Here is a 21,379-nt window from a genome sequence, read left to right on the forward strand (position 1 = left end):
AAAGTTCTTCATATATACCGGCTCTCCCACGGTAAATTTCCTCTCGTGACTCTGACAGTCGTGTCAAGTTTTCTGGCTTCCCCGACTCCTTTCCACCTTCACCTCTAAATTTGACATTATTAAGCTCAATCTCGTCCTGAGACGGTGTTTCAACACTAACTCCGCTGGTGTGACACCTGTTGTTGTGTGAGAGGTGGTCCTGTAATGAGAAAGAAAATGTGCTAGTTTGGTTGCCAAGGAATCTCCAGTTAGCTTTTTCATGCCTGTCTTGAACGTTTGAACTGCCCTTTTGGCCAGTCCGTTTGAGGAAGGGTGCAGTTTTCACATGAGTGATACCACTGAGACTCTTCCCCTGTAACCTCGTTCGCTTGAAAAAAGAACGTGAGGCGTTCTATGTATTGAGACCAATCATATGTGACTGGTTCAAATGGATCAATTCTCCCAAATTGTAGCATTTAGAGAGAAGATAATGTCTTCAATTCTAACGGAGGTTGCTACTTACAATCACTGGGCGAGGAACAGAGCTAATTTCTTTCTAACTTGATTTCTTCTGTTCAATCCTGTTTTATCCTCATCACCAGTTTGTTGTTGGGTGGTCGAGTTGTATTATTAATGATGGAGTTGATCTGCAGACACTTCTTGGGTGGAAACACTAAGGTCAGAATGTTTCCGTTGGCGTGTGGGTGGCTGGCCCGGCACGCTGATGTGTAAAATGACGCATGATGATGCTGAGCTAGCGTCCCCGTGTCAGCGCACGCCATCACCATATTTAGGCGGGTGGGCGCGCGATGTTCTCGGATTCACACCCACCATTAATTATTCATGTACTTAAGGCCCTTGAGGCTGCAGTTGACTGCAACTTTTCAAGGCCTGTGTGATCTTCAGGATGTCACATGGGTGCAACGGGCAGGCGGGTAGGGGAAATTAAGAGGGGTGAGTGGGGTCGCGAATGTTATCTGTCAGGTATTTAAGTGTGAAAGTTACTGATACTTGCCTGTGTGAGCAGGAATATTTCAAAACTCATACCAGCTGCTTGGATAGGAGTAACAGCCTTCAGGTCAGGACTCTACAGTAAAGATCATTTCTGGGGCTTTCCCTTAGCCTGGGAGGGCTAGAAGGGGGAGGAGGCCAGGATTGCATATTCAGCCTCCAGGGGAGCCACCTTTGGGAGGACAGGCTCAGGCACAAGGGGCGCAGGGTCAAGAGGTAGACCAATGCGGAAGGGGCCGCAGAAGACACCACTATCCTGCTGCCAGGGTTTACAGACGGAGAAGCAGCTACCTCAATATGACTGAGGTGCAGTGCCGAAGGAGGCTCCGACTGTCAAGGGAGACAGTCAACTATATCTGTCAGATGATTGGCCCTGAGATCCCCCCTAACTGTGTGGGTGGACACCCCATGCCAGTGGCTCTGAAGGTCACAGTTGCCCTCAACTTCTATGCCTCTGGCTCCTTCCAGGGCTCAGTGGGTGATCTTTGCGGTGTCTCCCAATCAGCTGTCCACTCTTGTGTCAAGCAGGTTACAGACACTCTGTTCAGACGGGCATTGACCTTCATCCACTTCCTCTGGGACGAGGCAAGTCAGACACAGCGAACCAGAGGCTTCGCGGCCATTGCTGGCTTCCCCCGTGTCCAGGGTGCTATAGACTGTACACATGTGGCCATCAAGGCGCCAGCAGGTGAGCCCGGTGCCTTCGTCAACAGGAAGGGCTTCCACTCCATGAGCGTGCAGATAGTGTGTGATCACAGGATGCTGATTCTACAAGTCTGTGCAAGGTACCCAGGCAGCTCCCACAACGCCTACATCCTCAGACACTCCCAGGTGCCGGGGCTCTTCAGTGCTCCAGCCCAGCTGGATGGTTGGCTGCTGGGTGACAAGGGCTATCCCCTCAGAAGGTGGCTCATGACGCTTCTCCGCCATCCAAGAACAGAAGCTGAGCAGCGGTACAATAGGAGCCTCCACAAGGGCTGTGGTGGAGAGAACCATCGGTCTTCTCAAGCTGCGCTTCTGATGCCTGGACTGCTCAGGGGTGCACTCCAGTACCCCCCAGACCGTGTCTCGGTGATAGTGGTTGCATGCTGCGCTCTCCACAATCTGGCGCTGGAAAGGGGGGGATGTAGTGGATGATGAAGATGTTGACACAGTGTCTGCGGCTGCACACGATGAGTCCAGCAGTGAGTCCGAGGATGAGCACACACAGGGAAATGCTGAGGGGGTAGACGCTGACCCGGGCACACCCCAGGGAGGCAGGGACACCCATGAGACTTTAATCCAAAGAACCTTCAGCTAGCATAACATATATGGATCTTCAACACACGTCAGGGCTGCAGGCTCCATACTCGATACCTGAGTGCTAAGTCTGCCTGGATAGTAACATTAACTAAGGGCCTTGTCAATAAAGCTCAATGTCAAACAACTCACTCATAACATCATGGCTTCCCGTCCACTTGCAGAAGTAAGGAATCACCCTGAGGCACGGTAACATGTCAAAATTTATTGAGTGAACAAATGTAACTTCATTAACCAAAAAAAAGAGGTGGAAAGGGTGACGGCTGCACTAAGTGACCTCAGCCAACCTGGTACTCACCACCCCCCCGAGTGCAGGAGGGCATTGAATCTTTTACGGCACTGGACCCATGGGAGCTCACACTCCCTGCCACCTTCTCCCAGGTATGTTTGGTCAGGTGGGGAGGCCACAGCAATCTGGACCTCCCACTGTGCTGGAGGGCAGCTAGGCACTCATTGGAGTAACGAAGGTCACACTGTCCCACTGCCCCGTCCTCCGGCCTGGCCTACCCCACCCTCCGGCCTGGCCTGACCCGCTGACCTATCCTCCGGCCTAGCCTGTCCCTCAGCCCTACCGTCCGGCCTGGCCTGCCCCACCCTCCGGCCTGGCCTGTCCCACTGCCCTACCCTCCGGCCTGGCCTGGCCCGCTGGCCTACCCTCTGGACTTGCTTGATGCACAGTAGCCCTCTGCTGTGCCCCTCTCACGGCCATTGTGAGCAGCCTTATAAAGGCCTTCATTTAAACAGGCCACTGGGTGGCCATTGGACCGGGCAGTCTGTGCACTCCCGCTGCCGCCCACCCATTCCAGCTATCCACGGGAGTCGAGGAATACGCTGAGCGGACCTTAATTGGCCCACCCGCGTAAAATGGCGGCGCGGACCTGATCGTGGGTCGCGATTGGGCCCACGCCCACTTCCACTCAGCCCACCCAACATGGGGAAAATTCTCTCCTAAGTTTATTTACAATATACTCAGCAGAAACTACACGTGTGCTTTCAACTCCAACTCTATCTCTACCCTGAGAGCAGCCCGTGCTGCTCTCCTATTGGTTACTACAGGTCATTGATCTTCCTTAACAAGTATTATTCTTAAAGGTACATTACACACTAAATAAAACCACAATTACTATAGGTATAAAACGCTGGTTAGGCCACAGCTGGAATTTTGTGTACAGTCCTATTCACCATATTACAGGAAGGACATAAACGCTCAGGAGAGAGAACAGAGGAGATTTACAAAAATGCTGTCAGGGATTGAAAATTGCAGCTATGAGGAGAGATTGGATAGTCTCGGGTTGTTTTTGTTAGAACAGAGGAGGCTGAGGGGTGACCTAACTGAGGTGTAGAAAATTCTGAGGGTCCTAGATAGTGTAGACAGGAAAGACCTGTTTCCCCCTAGCTGAGGGGTCAATTACCAGGTCGCACAGATTTAAGGTGATTGTTAGAAGTATTAGAGGGGACATGGGGAAAAACTTTTTCACCCAGAGGGTGGTGGGTGTCTGGAATTCACTGCGTCAGTCGGTGGTTGAGGCTGAAATGTTCAACTGATTAAAAAGGCACCTGGGTCTACATCTGAAGCACTGGAACCTGCAAGGCCATGGACCAGGGGCTGGAGAGTGGGAGTAAACTGAGCGGCCAGTTCCTTTTTTCTCTTTTTTGGCTGGAACAGACATGATGGGCTGAATGGCCTCTTTCTGTACCGTAACTTTCCTGTGGTTCGATGATTGCGCTGTTTAACTTATTTCACTGATTCAGTTTTGTCTCTGTAGGACTTGGCACAATATGTCAATGAGGTGAAACGGGATAACGAGTGCCTACGAGAGATTAATCAGTTCCAGCACTGCATTGATAACTTGGTGAGTTTGGTTAACTATCTGCCCATGTCAGATTGGGATATTTTGGGTAGATTGTGCCCTTGGTAAGCGACGCTGTGTGTGTTTCAGAACCAGCCTCTTACAAAGTATGGACGCCCCAAAGTGGATGGGGAGATGCGGCTAATGACGCTGGACAAACGCACACGGCAGGATCGGTGAGTAGGAAGGCCCTTCAGTGACTCTGTGTTCCAGATTCCCAACTATCGGAGCTTACGGAGCTGAACTCAACATTGCAGCAAAGTATCAAAGTACCAATGACAAAGGGCAGGAACGAGTGTAAAATACTGACTGCAGCATAGCTTCACTACAACACACCACTTGTAATGGTTCCAGATTAACTGTAAACCTGTATGTGTCTGTGTGTGCATGTCTGTGCATGTATATTTGAGAATGTGCATGCGCACATGTGTGTTTATGAGCATGCATGCATCGTGTATGTGCGAGACTGCATGCACATCTATGTGTATGAAAGAGTCTCTGTGTGTGCGCTTATTGTCAGTTCCAACATTCTATTGCATCATGGTAGATCTGTATCTTGCCTCCATTTACCTGCCTTTCACTCAATATCCCTCGATACTCTTATCCAACAAAACTCTATCTCAGTCATAAAAGCTCCAGTTGACCCCAGCACCCACCGCTTTCTGGGGGAGAGAGTTCCAGATTCCTATCCTCTCTGGGTGAGGAATTGCTTCCTGACATCACCCTGAATGGCCTGGCTCTCATTTTAACGTTCTTCCCCCTTGTTCTGGACTCCCCCAGACCCCCACAGCCCCAAGACAAAATAGTTTCTCTATCTGTCCGATCAAAGGCTTTAATCATTTTAAACACTTCAATTACATCACCTCTTAATCTTCCAAACTCGAGGGAATACGGGTCTAGTCCATGTAACCTGCCCTCATAATTTAACCCTTTCACCCCCAGTCTCATTCTGCTCTGCACCCTCTCCGAGGCCAGTGTCTCCTTCCTGAGATGCGGGGCCCAGAACTGAACCCAGTTACTCCAGATAGAATCTGCTTATGGCTCTGGCCAAGGTGAAACAGACTGTCATCCTCCACTTTTTGAGTCTGGTTTGAATCCTATAAGCAACAATTGCCTCCTCTTGCAAGCTTCCCTGTATGAGAACATGGTGAGACAGCTGGAATCTATATGTTCTCTCTCTGAATAGGCACATCTTCCTCTTTGACAAGGCAGTCATTGTGTGTAAGAGACGGGGAGATAACTACGAAATGAAGGAAATCATCGACTTGAGCGTTTACAAGATAACAAACAACCCAACAACAGACAAGGAAAACAAGAAGGTGAGTGAATGCTCTTTAGCCGCTCCACAAACTCTGTTCCCTAACTATCATTTCCATCCCTTTCTATGGTAACTAACTGGAGCTGAGCCAGACTGTACGCTGCCTTGGCATCCCATTGACCCTGAGCTGAGTTTCTGACTCTGTATTCCGCCACATTCTTAACGTTGCCTGACTCAGCCACTGCATCAACTATTCCGCTGCTGGAACCCTCGCTCATGAGTTTGTTACTTCCATTTTAAATATTCCAATGCACTCCTGGCAAACTTCCAATCTCGCACCCTCCATAAGGACATAAAAATAGGAGCAGGTGTAGGCCATTCGGCCCCTTGAGTCTGTTCCAACATTTAGTGAGATCATGGCTGACCTGTTCTTGACCTCAGCTCCACTTCCCTGCCCGTCTCATGATAACCCTTGACTTCCTTTTTATTCTTTCATGGGATGTGGGCATCACTGGCAAGGCCAGCATTTGTTTCCCATCCCTAATAGCCCTTGAACTGAGTGTCTTGCTCAGTCATTTCAGAGGGTGGTTAAGAGTCAACCACATTGCTGTGAGTCTGGAGTCACATGTAGGCCAGACCAGATAAGGACAGCAGATTTCCTTCCCTAAAGGACAATGGTGAACCAGATGGGTTTTTATGACAATCAATGATAGTTTCTGGTCACCCTGTTACTGAGACTAGCTTTTAACTCCAGATTTTATTAATTGAATTTAAATTCCACCAGTTGCCAGGGTTGGATTTGAACCCATCTCCCCAGAGCATTAGCCTGGGCCTCTGGATTACTGTTCCAGTGAGATTACCACAATGCCACCGTCTTCTTCAAATACCTGTCCAACTCAGCCTTGAATATATTCACTGACCCTGCCTCTATTGCTCTCTGGGGAAGAGAATTTCAAAGACTAATGACCCTCTGAGAGAAGAAATTCCTCCTCTTGACCACTTATTTTGAAACTGTGCCACCTAGTTCCAGAATCCCCCCTAAAGGGCGAAACACCCTCTCAGCATCCACCCTGTCAACCCCCCTCAGAATCTCATATGTTTCAATAGGATCACCTCTCATCCTTCTAAACTCCAATGAGTATAGGCCCAACCTGTTCAATCTCTCTTCATAAGACAACCTGTTTACTTAGGATGTACAACGCAGAAAAAGGCCATTCAGCCCAACCAATCATACTGACATTTATACTTCACTCAAGCCTCCTCCCTTCTTTCCCCAAATCTACCTTCGTAACCCTCTATGCCCTTCTCCCTCATATGTTTGTCTTAACCTATCTCTATCCCTTTGCAGACTCCGTGTACCCCCCTCACAACTTGTTTTCTGGCCTATGTCATCGACAAACTTAGCTACAATACAGTCTGTCCCTTCACACGTCTCATTGATATGCAAATAGTTGAGGCCCCACCAATGAGAGTTGCTGACCAATCTGATTGGCCAGCATCTGTCTAGTCCCAACTGTGTCAGAAATGATGATGGACAGGACTGGGATTGCAAGCAGTCCCCACAGTCTAAGTCCCGGGGGTCCAGGACAAGGTAAGCGTGAAGTCCCAGAGCAGGATGGGGATGTGAGGCACGGGGCATGGACAGATCGGGGAGCGGGGTGGGATTGTTGGTGGAGAGGCAGTGGGGACCAGACCTTTTGGAGGGTGGCCCGATGTTAAAAGGAGGCTGCTGATGGAGGCACCCCTCTCCTATACGAGGTCTGAGCAAGGTGACTTTTCAGTCTCACCCCTGCCCCTGAACTCCTCCCGCCATGGTGGGCAAGAAATGGCCTTCAAGCAGTCAATAATTGGCCACTTAACGGCCTCAATGGGGACAAGAGTGGATGAGCCAGCCTATGCCTCACCCGTCCCACAGAGAGTATTTAAAATTTAATTACAGGATGTGGGTGTCGCTGGCTAGGCCATCATTTATTGCCCATCCCTACTTGCCCTCAGGACGGGTGGGAGCCCCGGTAGGAAGGCCATCCAAAATATTTTACGCCCACCCCCGCCTACAAATCTGCCACTGGGGGAAGGTAAAATTCTGCCATATATTTTTAATCATCTTTTCCTGGTTTATAACATTTTCTTAATGCCCAGGGCTATCACTAATCTTTGCAGCATTTTGCATCTTTTCTTTCAATTTAATTCCATCTTTAAATTCCTTATTTAGTCACAGATGGTTCACCCATCTTGTACAGTATTTCTTAATGGGATATATATTTGTTGAGAGTTCTGAAACATCTCCTTAAATGTCTTCTACTGCTAATCTACCATCTTATCTTTCAGTCTATTCTCCCAGTCTACTTTATCTAACTCTGTCATCATACCTTTAAAATTGTCTTTATTTAAGCTTAAAACACTAGATTTGGAGCTAGGTTTCCCACCCTCAAATTGAATGTGAAATTCAATCATGTTATGATCGCTCTTGCCCAGAGATTCCTTTACAATGAAATCATCAGTTAATCTTGCCTCATTACACATCACAAGATCCAAAAGGGCCTGTTCCCTGGTTAGTTCCAGATGTATTATTCCAAGAAATTGTCCCCAAAACATCCTATGAACTCACCTCCCAGGATACCTTTGCCAATTTAATTCTTCCAATGTATGTGAGGATTAAATTCACCCATGATTATTGCAGTCCCTTTCTTACAAGCCCATAATATTTCCTGATGGATACTCTGTTTTACAGTGTAGTGACTGTTAGGGAGCCTATTGACTACTGCCATGAATGACTTTATTCCCTTGTTATTTCTTAACTCCACCCAAACTGATTCTACACCTTGATCTTCCAAGCAAAGATAATTTCTCACTACTGTACAGATCTCAGTTCTTTAACAGAGCCACCCCACCTGCTTTTACTTTCTTCCAGGCTTGGAAATATATTGCCATTCCCTCACTGTCACTGGGTCAAAATCCTGGAACTCTCTCCCTAGCAGCACTGTGGATGCACCTACACCACTTGGACATCAGTGATTCAAGAAGACAGCTTACTACCACCTTCTCAAGGGCAATTAAGGATGGGCAATAAATGCTGTCCTAGCCAGCGAAGCCCACATCCCATGAATGAATTTAAAAAAACCTGAACTCGAACAAAATCCCCTTCACCCATGACCCCTGTGTTCACTGATCTATATTGGTTGCTAATTGAGCAATGTCCTGAATTCGAAATCCCTGGCCTCGCCCCTACAAGCCTCCCAGCTCTGTAACCTCTAACCCCACAATCCTCCCTATCACAGTAACCTTTTTCAGCACCTACAACCCTCCCCATCTCTATAACTTCCTCCAGCCCCTACCACTCTCCCTATCTCTATAACTTCCTCCAGCCCCTACAACCCTCCCTATCTCTATAACTTCCTCCAGCCCCTACAACACTCCCTACCATTATTGTTTATTGCAAGGGGAATTGAATACAAAAGTAGGGAGGTTATGCTTCAGTTATACAGGGCATTGGTGAGACCACATCTGGAGTATTGTGTGCAGTATTGTTCTCCTTATTTAAGGAAGGATGTAAATGCATTAGAAGTAGCTCAGAAAGGTTTACTTGACTAATACCAGGGATGGGTGGGTTGGCTTATGAGGAAAGGTTGGACAGGTTAGGCTTGTATCCACTGGAATTTGGAAGAGTAAGAGGCGACTTGATTAAAACCTTTAAGATCCTGAGGGGTCTTGACTGGCTGGATGTGGGGAGGATGTTTCCTCTTGTGGGAGAATCTAGAACTAGGGGTCCCTGTTTGAAAATAAGGGGTTGCTCGTTTCAGACAGAGATGAGGAGGAATTTTTTTCTCTCAGAGGGTCATGATTCTTTGGAACTCTCTTCCTCAAAAGGCGGTGGAAGCAGAGTCTTTGAATATTTTTAAGGCAGAGCTAGATAGATTCTTGATTAACAAGGGAGTGAAAGGCAGGATTGTGGGGTTGAGGTTACATTCAGATCAGCCATGATCTTTTTAAATGGTGGAGCAGACTCAAAGGGCCAAGCGGCCACTCCTGCTATTTCATATGTTCCTATGTTCGATCACCGTAACATCCTGTAGCCCCTACACTGCTCCCTATCCTTGACACCTGCTTCAACCCTACAACTCTCCGAGATCTACGAGCTCCTCCATTTCAGGCCTCTTGAAGTTCCATGATTTTAATCACTCCACCATTGCAGGCCATGCCTATAGCTGCCTGGGGCCTAAGCTCTAGAATTTCCTTCCTAAACCTCTCCAGATCTCAGCTCCTCTTTCCTCCTTTAAGATGCTCCATAAAACCTACCTCCTTGACCAACCCTTCGATCAGCTGCTATAGGATCTTCTTATCTGACTCAGTGTGATTTTTTTTTTACACCTCTACATATTTTACAGCATTTATTATATTAAAGGTGCTATATAAATGCAAGTTGAAGCTGCAAAAGATAAGGCTGAAGCATTTGCTACAATCTCCAGCCAGAAGTGCTGAGTGGATGATGCATCTCGGCCTCCTCCGGAGGTCCCCATCATCACAGATGCCAATCTTCAGCCAATTCGATTCACTCCACGTGATATCAAGAAACGGCTAAAGGCACGAGATACTGCAAAGGCTATGGTCCCTGACAATATTCCAGCAATAGTACTGAAGACTTGTGCTCCAGAACTTGCCCCACCCCTAGCCAAGTTGTTCCAGTACAGCTACAACACTGACATCTACCCAGCTATAGGGAAAATTGCCCAGGTATGTCCTGTACACAAAAAGCAGGACAAATCCAACCCGGCAAATTACCGCCCCATCAGTCTACTCTCCATCATCAGTAAAGCAATGGAAGGGGTCATCAACAGTGCTATCAAGTGGCACTTGCTTAGCAATAACCTGCTCACTGACGCCCAGTTTGGGTTCTGCCAGGGTCACTCAGCTCCTGACCTCATTCCAGCCTTGGTTCAAACATGGACAAAAGAGCTGAACTCCCGAGGTGAGGTGAGAGTGACGGCCCTTTACATTAAGGCAGCATTTGGCCGAGTGTGGCATCAAGGAGCCCTAGCAAAACTGGAGTCAATGGGAATCAGGGGGAAAACTCTCCACTGGTTGGAGTCATTCCCAGCACAAAGGAAGATGGTTGTGGTTGTTGGAGGTCAGTCATCTCAGTTCTAGGACATCACTGCAGGAGTTCCTCAGGATAATGTCCTCGGCCCAACCATCTTCAGCTGCTTCATCAATGACCTTCATTCCATAAGGTCAGAAGCGGGGATGTTCACTGATGATTGCACAATGTTCAGCACCATTCACGACTCCTCAGATGCTGAAGCAGTCCATGTCCAAATGCAGCAAGACCTGGACAATATCCAGGTTTGGGCTAACAAGTGGCAAGTAACATTCGCACCACACAAGTGTCAGGCAATGACCATCTCCAACAAGAGAGAATCCTACCATCGCCCCTTGACATTTAATGGCATTACCATCACTGAACCCCCCACTATCAACATTCTAGGGGTTACTATTGACCAGAAACTGAACTGGTCTAGCCACTTAAATACTGTGACTACAAGAGCAGGTCTGAGGCTAGGAATCCTGCGATGGGTAACTCACCTATAGATGGTAGTGGGCATGGGTTTGGACGGCACTGTCGAAAGGGCCTTGGTGAATTCCTGCAGTGCATCTTGTAGATGGTACACGCACTGCTGCTACTGTGCGTTGGTGGTGGAGGGTGTGAATGTTTGTTGATGGGGTGGCAATTAAATGGGTTGCTTTGTCCTAGACAGTGTCAGGTTTGTTGAGTGTTGTGGGAGCTGCACTCATCCAGGCAAGTAGGGAGTATCCATCACACTCCTGACTTGTGCCTTGTAGATGGTGGACAGGCTTTGGGGAATCAGGAGGTGAGTTACTCACGGCAGGATTCCCAGCCTCTGACCTGCTCTTGTAGCTACAGTATTTATATGGCTAGTCCAGTTCAGTTTCTGGTCAATGGTAACCCCCAGGATGTTGATGGTGGGGATTCAGTGATGGTAATACAATTGAATGTCAAGGGGCGATGGTTAGATTCTCTCTTGTTGGTGATGGTCATTGCCTGACACTTGTGTGGTGTGAATATTACTTGTCACTTGCCAGTCCAAGCCTGGATATTGTCCAGGTCTTGCTGCATTTGGACATGGACTGCTTCAGTATCTGAGGAGTCACGAATGGTGCTGAAATTTGTGTAATCATCAGCGAACATCCCCACTTCTGACCTTATGATGGAAGGAAGGTCATTGATGAAGGAGCTGAAGATGGTTGGGTCGAGGACACGCAACAGTGCAGCACACCCTCAGTACTGACCCTCCCTCAGTGCTACATTCTGGCTGTCCAGCGCTCCGTCAGCACTGACCCTCCGACAGTGCAGCACTCCCTCAGTACTGACCCGCCGACAGTGCAGCACTCCCTCAGTACTGACCCTTCGACAGTGCAGCACTCCCTCAGTACTGACCCTCTGATAGTGCAGCACCCCCTCAGCACTGACCCTCCGACAGTGCAGCACTCCCTCAGCACTGACCCTCCAACAGTGCAGCACTCCCTCAGTACTGACCTTCCGACTGTGCAGCACTCCCTCAGTACTGACCCTCCGACAGTGCAGCACTCCCTCAGTACTGACCCTCTGATAGTGTAGCACTTCCTCAGCACTGACGCTCCGACAGTGCAGCACTCCCTCAGTATTGACCCTCTGATAGTGCAGCACTCCCTCAGTACTGACCCTCTGATAGTGCAGCACTCCCTCAGTACTGACCCTCTGACAGTGCAGCACTCCCTCAGTACTGACCCTCTGACAGTGCGGCACTCCCTCAGTGCTGACCCTCTGACAGTGCAGCACTCCCTCAGTACTGACCCTCTGATAGTGCAGCACTCCCTCAGTACTGACCCTCTGACAGTGCAGCACTCCCTCAGTGCTGACCCTCTGACAGTGCAGCACTCCCTCAGTACTGACCCTCTGACAGTGCGGCACTCCCTCAGTGCTGACCCTCTGACAGTGCAGCACTCCCTCAGTACTGACCCTCTGACAGTGCGGCACTCCCTCAGTGCTGACCCTCTGACAGTGCAGCACTCCCTCAGTACTGACCCCCTGACAGTGCAGCACTCCCTCAGTACTGACCCCCTGACAGTGCAGCACTCCCTCAGTACTGACCCTCTGACAGTGCGGCACTCCCTCAGTGCTGACCCTCTGACAGTGCAGCACTCCCTCAGTACTGACCCTCTGACAGTGCAGCACTCCCTCAGTACTGACCCTCTGACAGTGCAGCACTCCCTCAGTACTGACCCTCTGACAGTGCAGCACTCCCTCAGTACTGACCCCCTGACAGTGCAGCACTCCCTCAGTACTGACCCTCTGACAGTGCAGCACTCCCTCAGTACTGACCCTCTGACAGTGCAGCACTCCCTCAGTACTGACCCCCTGACTGTGCAGCACTCCCTCAGTACTGACCCTCTGACAGTGCAGCACTCCCTCAGTACTGACCCTCTGACAGTGCAGCACTCCCTCAATACTGACCCTCTGACTGTGCAGCACTCCCTCAGTACTGACCCTCTGACAGTGCAGCACTCCCTCAATACTGACCCTCTGACAGTGCAGCACTCCCTCAATACTGACCCTCTGACTGTGCAGCACTCCCTCAGTACTGACCCTCTGACAGTGCCTCACTCCCTCAGTACTGACCCTCTGACAGTGCAGCACTCCCTCAGTACTGACCCCCTGACTGTGCAGCACTCCCTCAGTACTGACCCTCTGACAGTGCAGCACTCCCTCAGTACTGACCCTCTGACAGTGCAGCACTCCCTCAATACTGACCCTCTGACTGTGCAGCACTCCCTCAGTACTGACCCTCTGACAGTGCAGCACTCCCTCAATACTGACCCTCTGACAGTGCAGCACTCCCTCAATACTGACCCTCTGACTGTGCAGCACTCCCTCAGTACTGACCCTCTGACAGTGCAGCACTCCCTCAATACTGACCCTCTGACTGTGCAGCACTCCCTCAGTACTGACCCTCTGACAGTGCAGCACTCCCTCAATACTGACCCTCTGACTGTGCAGCACTCCCTCAGTACTGACCCTCTGACAGTGCAGCACTCCCTCAATACTGACCCTCTGACAGTGCAGCACTCCCTCAGTACTGACCCTCTGACAGTGCAGCACTCCCTCAGTACTGACCCTCTGACAGTGCAGCACTCCCTCAATACTGACCCTCTGACAGTGCAGCACTCCCTCAGTACTGACCCTCTGACAGTGCAGCACTCCCTCAGTACTGACCCTCTGACAGTGCCGCACTCCCTGCTCCATCTTGACTGCTTTTTTAACCCATGTTTTCCCCTCCCCCCCTCCCCCTCAACACCGTGGGACATCTGTCACTTGTTTTTATGTTTTGCTTTCACAGAGCGCTGACCCTTGCCCTGCTATTAACATACTCTGCTCTTACCTTTATGCCATTATCAGCACCTTCTTTAGTCTCTCACACTACCATTAACACTCCCTTTGTTCTGTGTCCATGACAACTTTGTCAAATCTCTCCTGAGTTCCCACCTATCGTAACCTTCTAACCATTTCCACCTGCTCCAACCCGCCCCCCTTAAACAGCCTAAATTTCATCACATCTCTACTTCTCTGTAGCTCTGAAGAAGGGTCAGACAGACTCGAAACATTTCCTCTGTTTCTCTCTCCACAAATGCTGTCAGACCTGCTGCTCTTTTCCAGCATTTTCTGTTTTTATTTTAAATTTACAGCATCCACAGTATTTTGCTTTTATTTCAAAGCTTAAATCCATGACATTCTGATTCAGAGATGAGAGCGTGACCACTGAGACATTGTGATTCATTCCGAAATTGTGAAACAAACTCGAAAGGCCCAAGTGCGTTGTACATCTTTGTAAAATTGTATTTTTCTTTTTTTGGATGCAGTGGTCACATGGATTCTACCTCACACACCTGCATGGCCAAAATGGATTCGAATTCTTCTGTAAGACAAAGGATTTGAAGAAGAAATGGTTGGAGCAGTTTGGAATGGCACTGTGAGTATAAAGCACCTGGACTCTCAGCATATTTGCAAATTACCACTCAGTCTCTAACCTCCCTTTCTTCTCCAAAATATGTAGTTGCCTTCCAACTCCGTAGCCATTCTTCCCTGGGACCCCTTCTTTGATCCCTTCAATCAGGTTTCACAACCCCATCCCTCTATTCTCACTCATTAATAAAGTGATGGAAGTGGTGGTGGACAGGGCTATCAAGAGGCAAATACTCAGCAATAACCTGATGCCCAGTTTGGGTTCCGTCAGGGCCACTCAGCTCCTGACCTTATTACAGCCTTGGTTCAAACATGGACAAAAGAGATGAACTCCCGAGTTGAGGTGAGAGTGACTGCCCTTGACATCAAGGCAGCATTTGACCGAGTGTGGCATCAAGGAGCCCTAGCAAAACTGAAGTTATAGGGTGGTATTTTCCACTCTCGTTGGTGGCTGGTGTGTTTGGCAGTGTGAGCGGACAATATGGTGAGAAGGCCAAAAATCGGCTTTACAGCGCCGTGAAACCAGTTCGCAATGGTCAGCTCCACCCATCAACGGTGGGCAGAATTTCCCACTGCTGCACATCGGGAACCTAATTTCAATACTTCAGCATCTCATTATAAACCCTGCTTACCGGAATCATCCCCCCCGGGATCACCGGGCACATCGGCCTGATCGCTCCCCGATGTGTTTCACAACTGTACATTAGCGACGTGCACCGGGTGAGCTGCACTTCACTCGAGACTCCGAGGTTTATTTGCCTATCTGGCTTCGGGCAGCACTCACAGCCTCAGCGACAGAATTCACAGGCAGCTCCACATCACTGTTAGGGGAGGCTCACGGGCAGGTCTCTCCCCACCAGACCAGCCGTAAGGCATGGGTGGCTTTTCAATGGCTGCTGGGTGAGGGCTGTACTGGGGAAGGGGGGTATCCCAGGGTGTGTGTGGGGGGCACATGTTGCTCAGGATGGTGAGGGCTGAGGAGGCAGCCTCCAGAGGAGATGGGGCCAGATGGAGATGTGAGGGTGAGTGTGAGATAGTGAGTGGTGATGTCCCTTGAGCTGGCAGTGAGTGAGATGCCAGTGAATGTGTGATGGGTGTGTGAGTGTGTGAGTTTAGAGGGATGAGATGGTTGCCTTACCCTGGGGGCACGGATAGGATCATTCACCCTCTTTCTGCACTGGATGGCTGACCTCTTGTGTGCAGAGTTGGCACTGATCCCCACTGGCACTGCTTCCAAAGCCAGAGTGGTGAGACTGATAGACTTCCTGTGACCAGAGTGTGGGTGGAGGACATCGCTGGGGAGGCTCCAAGCCATCCAGAAAGTGTCACAGGGAATGCGTCACTGAATCAGGGGGCTGAACTCTTCTTGGCTTTTGGGGTCATGTCTTCACCACAGCAGCCCTGGGCTGTAAGCATTGAAAAGGGTGCGCGCGGCTGCAGTTTAAATATGACGCCCTGCGTGAGGAATTTCCTTTTGAAATGGTCAATTATCTCCCCTTCCACCATCGTCGTGAACATTCAGTTCCAGGTCATTACCTCGCACTGTGTAAAAAAAATTCTTCCCCACATTCCCCCTGTATCTCTTGCCCAAAATATCAAATCTATGTTTCCTATTCCTTGTACCATCAGATAATGGGAACAATTATTCCTCATCCACCTTATCCAAACCTGCCATAATCTTGTATACCTCTATCAAGCCTCCTTTGCTCCAAGGAGAATAACAACACCTTCTCCACTCTAACCATGTAAGAACATTGTGGGAAAAAAACATTGAATCAGCTCTTAAAGACATCACAAATATGGGACAATGATAACAGTACACTCTCCCTCCTCATCCTTGCTACACAATCTGTTACCAACACCTCTGCACTGTGGTCCAGCTGGGTGGGACTGAGTTCCCCTGCTTTTGTTAACATCTGTCCTGTCATAGCCAGATTATCCCCTGAATTGGTCATCTTCCTGCACACACCATTACTCCTGGCCTCCCAGAGAATGTACCACTGACCCCCTTGTATTTCTCATCTGTCAGTTGTGACTCAGTTGCTAACATGTTTACCCTTAATCAGAAAATCATGGACTCAAGTTCCACTCCAGACACTTGAGTCCATAACCCTGGCTCACACTACAGGTGCAGAACTCAGAGAGTGCCGCACTGTCAGAGGGTCAATACTGAGGGAGTGCTGCACTGTCAGAGGGACAGTACTGAGGGAGTGCTGCACTGTCAGAGGGTCAGTACTGAGGGAGTGCTGCACTGTCAGAGGGTCAGTACTGAGGGAGTGCTGCACTGTCAGAGGGACAGTACTGAGGGAGTGCTGCACTGTCAGAGGGTCAGTACTGAGGAAGCGCTGCACTGTCAGAGGGTCAGTACTGAGGGAGTGCCGCACTGTCAGAGGGTCAGTACTGAGGGAGTGCTGCACTGTCAGAGGGTCAGTACTGAGGGAGTGCTGCACTGTCGGAGGGTCAGTACTGAGGAAGCGCTGCACTGTCAGAGGGTCAGTACTGAGGGAGTGCTGCACTGTCAGAGGGTCAGTACTGAGGGAGTGCCGCACTGTCAGAGGGTCAGTACTGAGGGAGTGCTGCACTGTCAGAGGGTCAGTACTGAGGGAGTGCTGCACTGTCAGAGGGTCAGTACTGAGGGAGTGCTGCACTGTCAGAGGGTCAGTACTCAGGGAGTGCTGCACTGTCAGAGGGTCAGTACTGAGGGAGTGCTGCACTGTCAGAGGGTCAGTACTGAGGGAGTGCTGCACTGTCAGAGGGTCAGACTGAGGGAGTGCTGCACTGTCAGAGGGTCAGTACTGAGGGAGTGCTGCACTGTCAGAGGGTCAGACTGAGGGAGTGCTGCACTGTCAGAGGGTCAGTACTGAGGGAGTGCTGCACTGTCAGAGGGTCAGACTGAGGGAGTGCTGCACTGTCAGAGGGTCAGTACTGAGGGAGTGCTGCACTGTCAGAGGGTCAGACTGAGGGAGTGCTGCACTGTCAGAGGGTCAGTACTGAGGGAGTGCTGCACTGTCAGAGGGTCAATACTGAGGGAGTGCTGCACTGTCAGAGGGTCAGTACTGAGGGAGTGCTGCACTGTCAGAGGGTCAGTACTCAGGGAGTGCTGCACTGTCAGAGGGTCAGTACTGAGGGAGTGCTGCACTGTCAGAGGGTCAGTACTGAGGGAGTGCTGCACTGTCAGAGGGTCAGTACTGAGGGAGTGCTGCACTGTCAGAGGGTCAGTACTGAGGGAGTGCTGCACTGTCAGAGGGTCAATACTGAGGGAGTGCTGTAGTGTTGGAGGGTCAGTACTGAGGGAGTGCAGCACTGTCGGATGGTCAATACTGAGGGAGTGCTGTAGTGTTGGAGGATCAGTACTGAGGGAGTGCTGCACTGTTGGATGGTCAGTACTGAGGGAGCGTTGCCCTGTTTCTGACGCCACCTATCAGATGAGACATTAAACCGAGGCTCCGTCTGCCCTGTGAGGTAGATGTGAATGGTATAGACTCAGAGTACAACAAGAGTTATTCCTGCTGTCCTGGTCAATCATTCTCCCTCAATCAATATCATATCTTCAGAATATGTGACCATCACTTGGAGAGGCAAGGTTTGATCAGGGATAGTCAGCATGGCTTTGTCAGAGGGAGGTCATACCTAACAAATTTGATTGAATTTTTTGAGGAGGTGACCAAGTGTGTAGATGAGGGTAGTGCAGTTGATGTAGTTTATATGGATTTTAGCAAAGCCTTTGACAAGGTCCCACATGGGAGACTTATAAAGAAGGCAAATGCACAAGGGATACAGGGTAATTTGATAAGGTGGATTCAAAATTGGCTTAGTTGTAGGATACAGAAGGTGATGACAGAAGGATGCTTTAGTACTGGAAGCCAATGTCCAGTGGCGTACCACAGGGATCTGTGCTGGGTCCCCTATTATTTGTCATTTATATAAACAACATAGATGACTATGTGGGGGGTAGGATTAGTAAGTTTGTCGATGACACAAAGAAGTTAACAGTGAGGTTGAGTGTCTTGGGCTACAGGAAGATATAGACGGGATGGTCAAATGGGCAGATAAGTGGCAGATGGAATTTAACACTGAAAAGTGTGAGGTGATATACTTTGGAAGGAGTAATTTGACAAGGAAGTATTCAATGAACAGCATGACACTAGGAAGTTCAGAGGAACGAAGGGACCTTGGCGTGTGTGTCCATAGATCTCTGAAGGCGGAGGGGCATGTTAGTGGGGTGGTGAAAAAGGCATATGGGACACTTGCCTTTATCAATCGAGGCATAGATTACAAAAGTAGGGAGGTCATGTTGGAGTTGTATAGAACCTTGGTGAGGCCACAGCTGGAGAATTGTCTGCAGTTCTGGTTGCCACATTCTAGGAAGGATGTGATTGCACTGGACGAGGTGTAGAGGAGATTCACCAGGATGTTGCCTGGGGTGAAACATTTAAGTTATGAAGAGAGGTTGGATAGACTTGGGTTGTTTTTTATGGAGCAGAGAAGACTGAGGGGCGACCTGATCGAGGTGTACAAGATTATGAGGGGCATGGACAGGGTGGATAGGGAGCAGCTGTTCCCCTTAGTTGAAGGGTCAGTCACGAGGGGACATAAGTTCAAGGTGAGGGGCAGGAGGTTTAGGGGGGATGTGAGGAAAAACCTTTTTACCCAGAGGGTGGTGACGGTCTGGAAGTCGCTGCCTGGGAGGGTGGTGAAGGCGGGTTGCCTCACATCCTTTAAAAAGTACCTGGATGAGCACTTGGCACGTCATAACATTCAAGGCTATGGGTCAAGTGCTGGTAAATGGGATTAGGTAGGTAGGTCAGGTGTTTCTCACGTGTCGGTGCAGACTCGATGGGCCGAAGGGCCTCTTCTGTGCTGTGATTCTGTGATCATCACATTTCTGTTTTTGGGAGCTTGCTGTGCACAAATTGATCATGGCGCATTCTACCTTACATGTTTCTGGAGCTCCTCACTCTATTAAATTTGGATTTCTCTCTCTCTCTCTCTCTCTCTCTCTCTCTCTCATGCAGATCCAACATTCGGCCTGAGGCTGCCAACAGTAATAATCACGCTTTCACCATGCACAGCTTTGAACGGATCACATACTGCCAGGCGTGCCAGATGTTGCTGAGGTGAGACTATTGCTGCAAGAGGCTGTCATTTGTAGTGCCGTTTATTTGTCTGTTCCCTTCATCTGGTTAAACTCAAACTAGATACAGCGAAAGGTCCTGCAATGATAGAACATTAACCCTGTACTGAAACCCAGTTACATGACAGTAAACTAAAAAATAGACACCCAGGTTAGAGGAGCAAGGAGGGGGTTGGGGGTTCAGAGAGGAGGGGTGGGGCTTCGCATTTGAGGAGTTTTGTGTTTGGGGGCAGGAAGGGAGGGGTTTGGGGGCATGATGGGATTTGCACCATGTCTCCTAGAGAATAAACTTGGGCCCATGGGTTATTAGTCCAGTGACATGACCACTACACCACCCTGTCTCCCCTGGGCCATAAACTGTGTATTTCCCTCCCTAAACCCCTCTCTAAACCCCTCTCTCTTTCCCTCTCTCGCTCTCTCCCTATCTAGTTCTCTCTCTATTTCTCGCTCTTTGTTCCTCTCTTTCTCGCTCCCTCTCTCTCTATCTCACTCTCTCTTGCTCTCTTTCGCTATCTCTCTCTCTCGCTCTCTCTATCTCACTCTCTCTATTTCTCACTCTCTTTCGCTCTCAATATCTCTCTCTCTCTCTATCTCTCGCTCTCGCTCTCTCTCTCTCTCTCTATCTCTTTCTCTCTTGCTCTCTATCTCTCTCTCACTCTATCTCTCTCTCACTGTCTCTCGCTCTCTCCCTCCCTCTATCTCGCTCTATCTCTCTATCTCTCTCTACCTCTTGTTCTCTCTCTCTTGCTCTCTCTCTCTCTCCCTGTCTCTCTCTCGCTCTCTCTCTCTCTCGCTCTCTTTCGATCTCTCTTTCTCTCTCTCTTGCTCTCTTTCTCTCTCTTTCTGCCTCTCGCTCTCACTCTCTCTCGCTCTGTATCTCTCTCTCTCACTCTCTCTCTCCCTCGCTCCCTGTCTCTCTCTCTCGCTCTCTTTTGCTCTCTCTTTCTCTCTCTCTCTCTTGCTCTCTTTCTCTCTCTTTCTACCTCTCTCTCTCTTGCCCTCTCTCGCTCTGTATCTCTCTCTCTCACTCCCTCTCTCTTATTTAAGACACTCCCTAAAAGCTCCCACTTTGACCGGAGTTTTAGCCACCCATCCTAATGCCGCTTTCTGTGGATCGGTGACAGATTTTGTTGGGTAACACTCCCTGTGAAGATGTTTTACTAGACTAAAGGTGTTATATAAATATAAGTTGTTATTGTCACGATGTTACGCTGTGCTGTAAAGGTTGATTGCATTCTTCTCCCAGAGGGATATTTTACCAGGGATACCTGTGTACGAGATGTGGAACTGGAGCACATAAGGAATGCTTAGGGAGAGTCTGCACCTGTGGCATGGCAACACCAGGTAAAATACTAGAATGAGCACTCCCTCCACAGCAATGTCATGAGAAACCAAATCTCAAAATGTACTCAGAAATAAAATGTTCAAATATTACATTGTGCTTTAATAGCAATTATACAATTGTATCAACCCCCAAATTATTCCTACAGTCCCACTCTCTCCCCATAGCCCTGTATCAATCCCAAACTAATCCCACTGTCCCGCTCTCTCCACATAGCCCTGTATCAAATCCCAAACTAATCCCACTGACCCACTCTCTTCCCATAGCCCAGTATCAATCCCCAAACTAATCCCACTGCCCCGCTCTCTCTCTATATCCCTGTATCAATCCCAAAACTAATCCCACTGACCCACTCTCTCCCCATAGCCCTGTATCAATCCCAAAACTAATCCCACTGACCCACTCTCTCCCCATAGCCCTGTATCAATCCCAAAACTAATCCCACTGACCCACTCTCTCTCTATATCCCTGTATCAATCCCCAAACTAAT

At 49.3% G+C, this 21,379-nt stretch overlaps 1 protein-coding gene across 1 annotated transcript in view; it reads left to right on the forward strand.

Moving 5' to 3' along the window:
- vav3a (vav 3 guanine nucleotide exchange factor a) overlaps nt 1-21,379 on the forward strand; it is a 190,641-nt gene that overhangs the window by 117,846 nt on the left and 51,416 nt on the right. The window contains 6 exon segments of the mRNA XM_078560624.1: nt 4,056-4,142; nt 4,230-4,315; nt 5,326-5,458; nt 14,311-14,420; nt 19,429-19,530; nt 20,794-20,891. Coding sequence (XP_078416750.1) covers nt 4,056-4,142; nt 4,230-4,315; nt 5,326-5,458; nt 14,311-14,420; nt 19,429-19,530; nt 20,794-20,891 — 616 coding nt within the window.

The sequence above is a fragment of the Cetorhinus maximus genome, chromosome 17 (genome assembly GCF_964194155.1).
Source record: "Cetorhinus maximus chromosome 17, sCetMax3.hap1.1, whole genome shotgun sequence".
NCBI classification, from domain to species: Eukaryota; Metazoa; Chordata; class Chondrichthyes; order Lamniformes; family Cetorhinidae; genus Cetorhinus; species Cetorhinus maximus.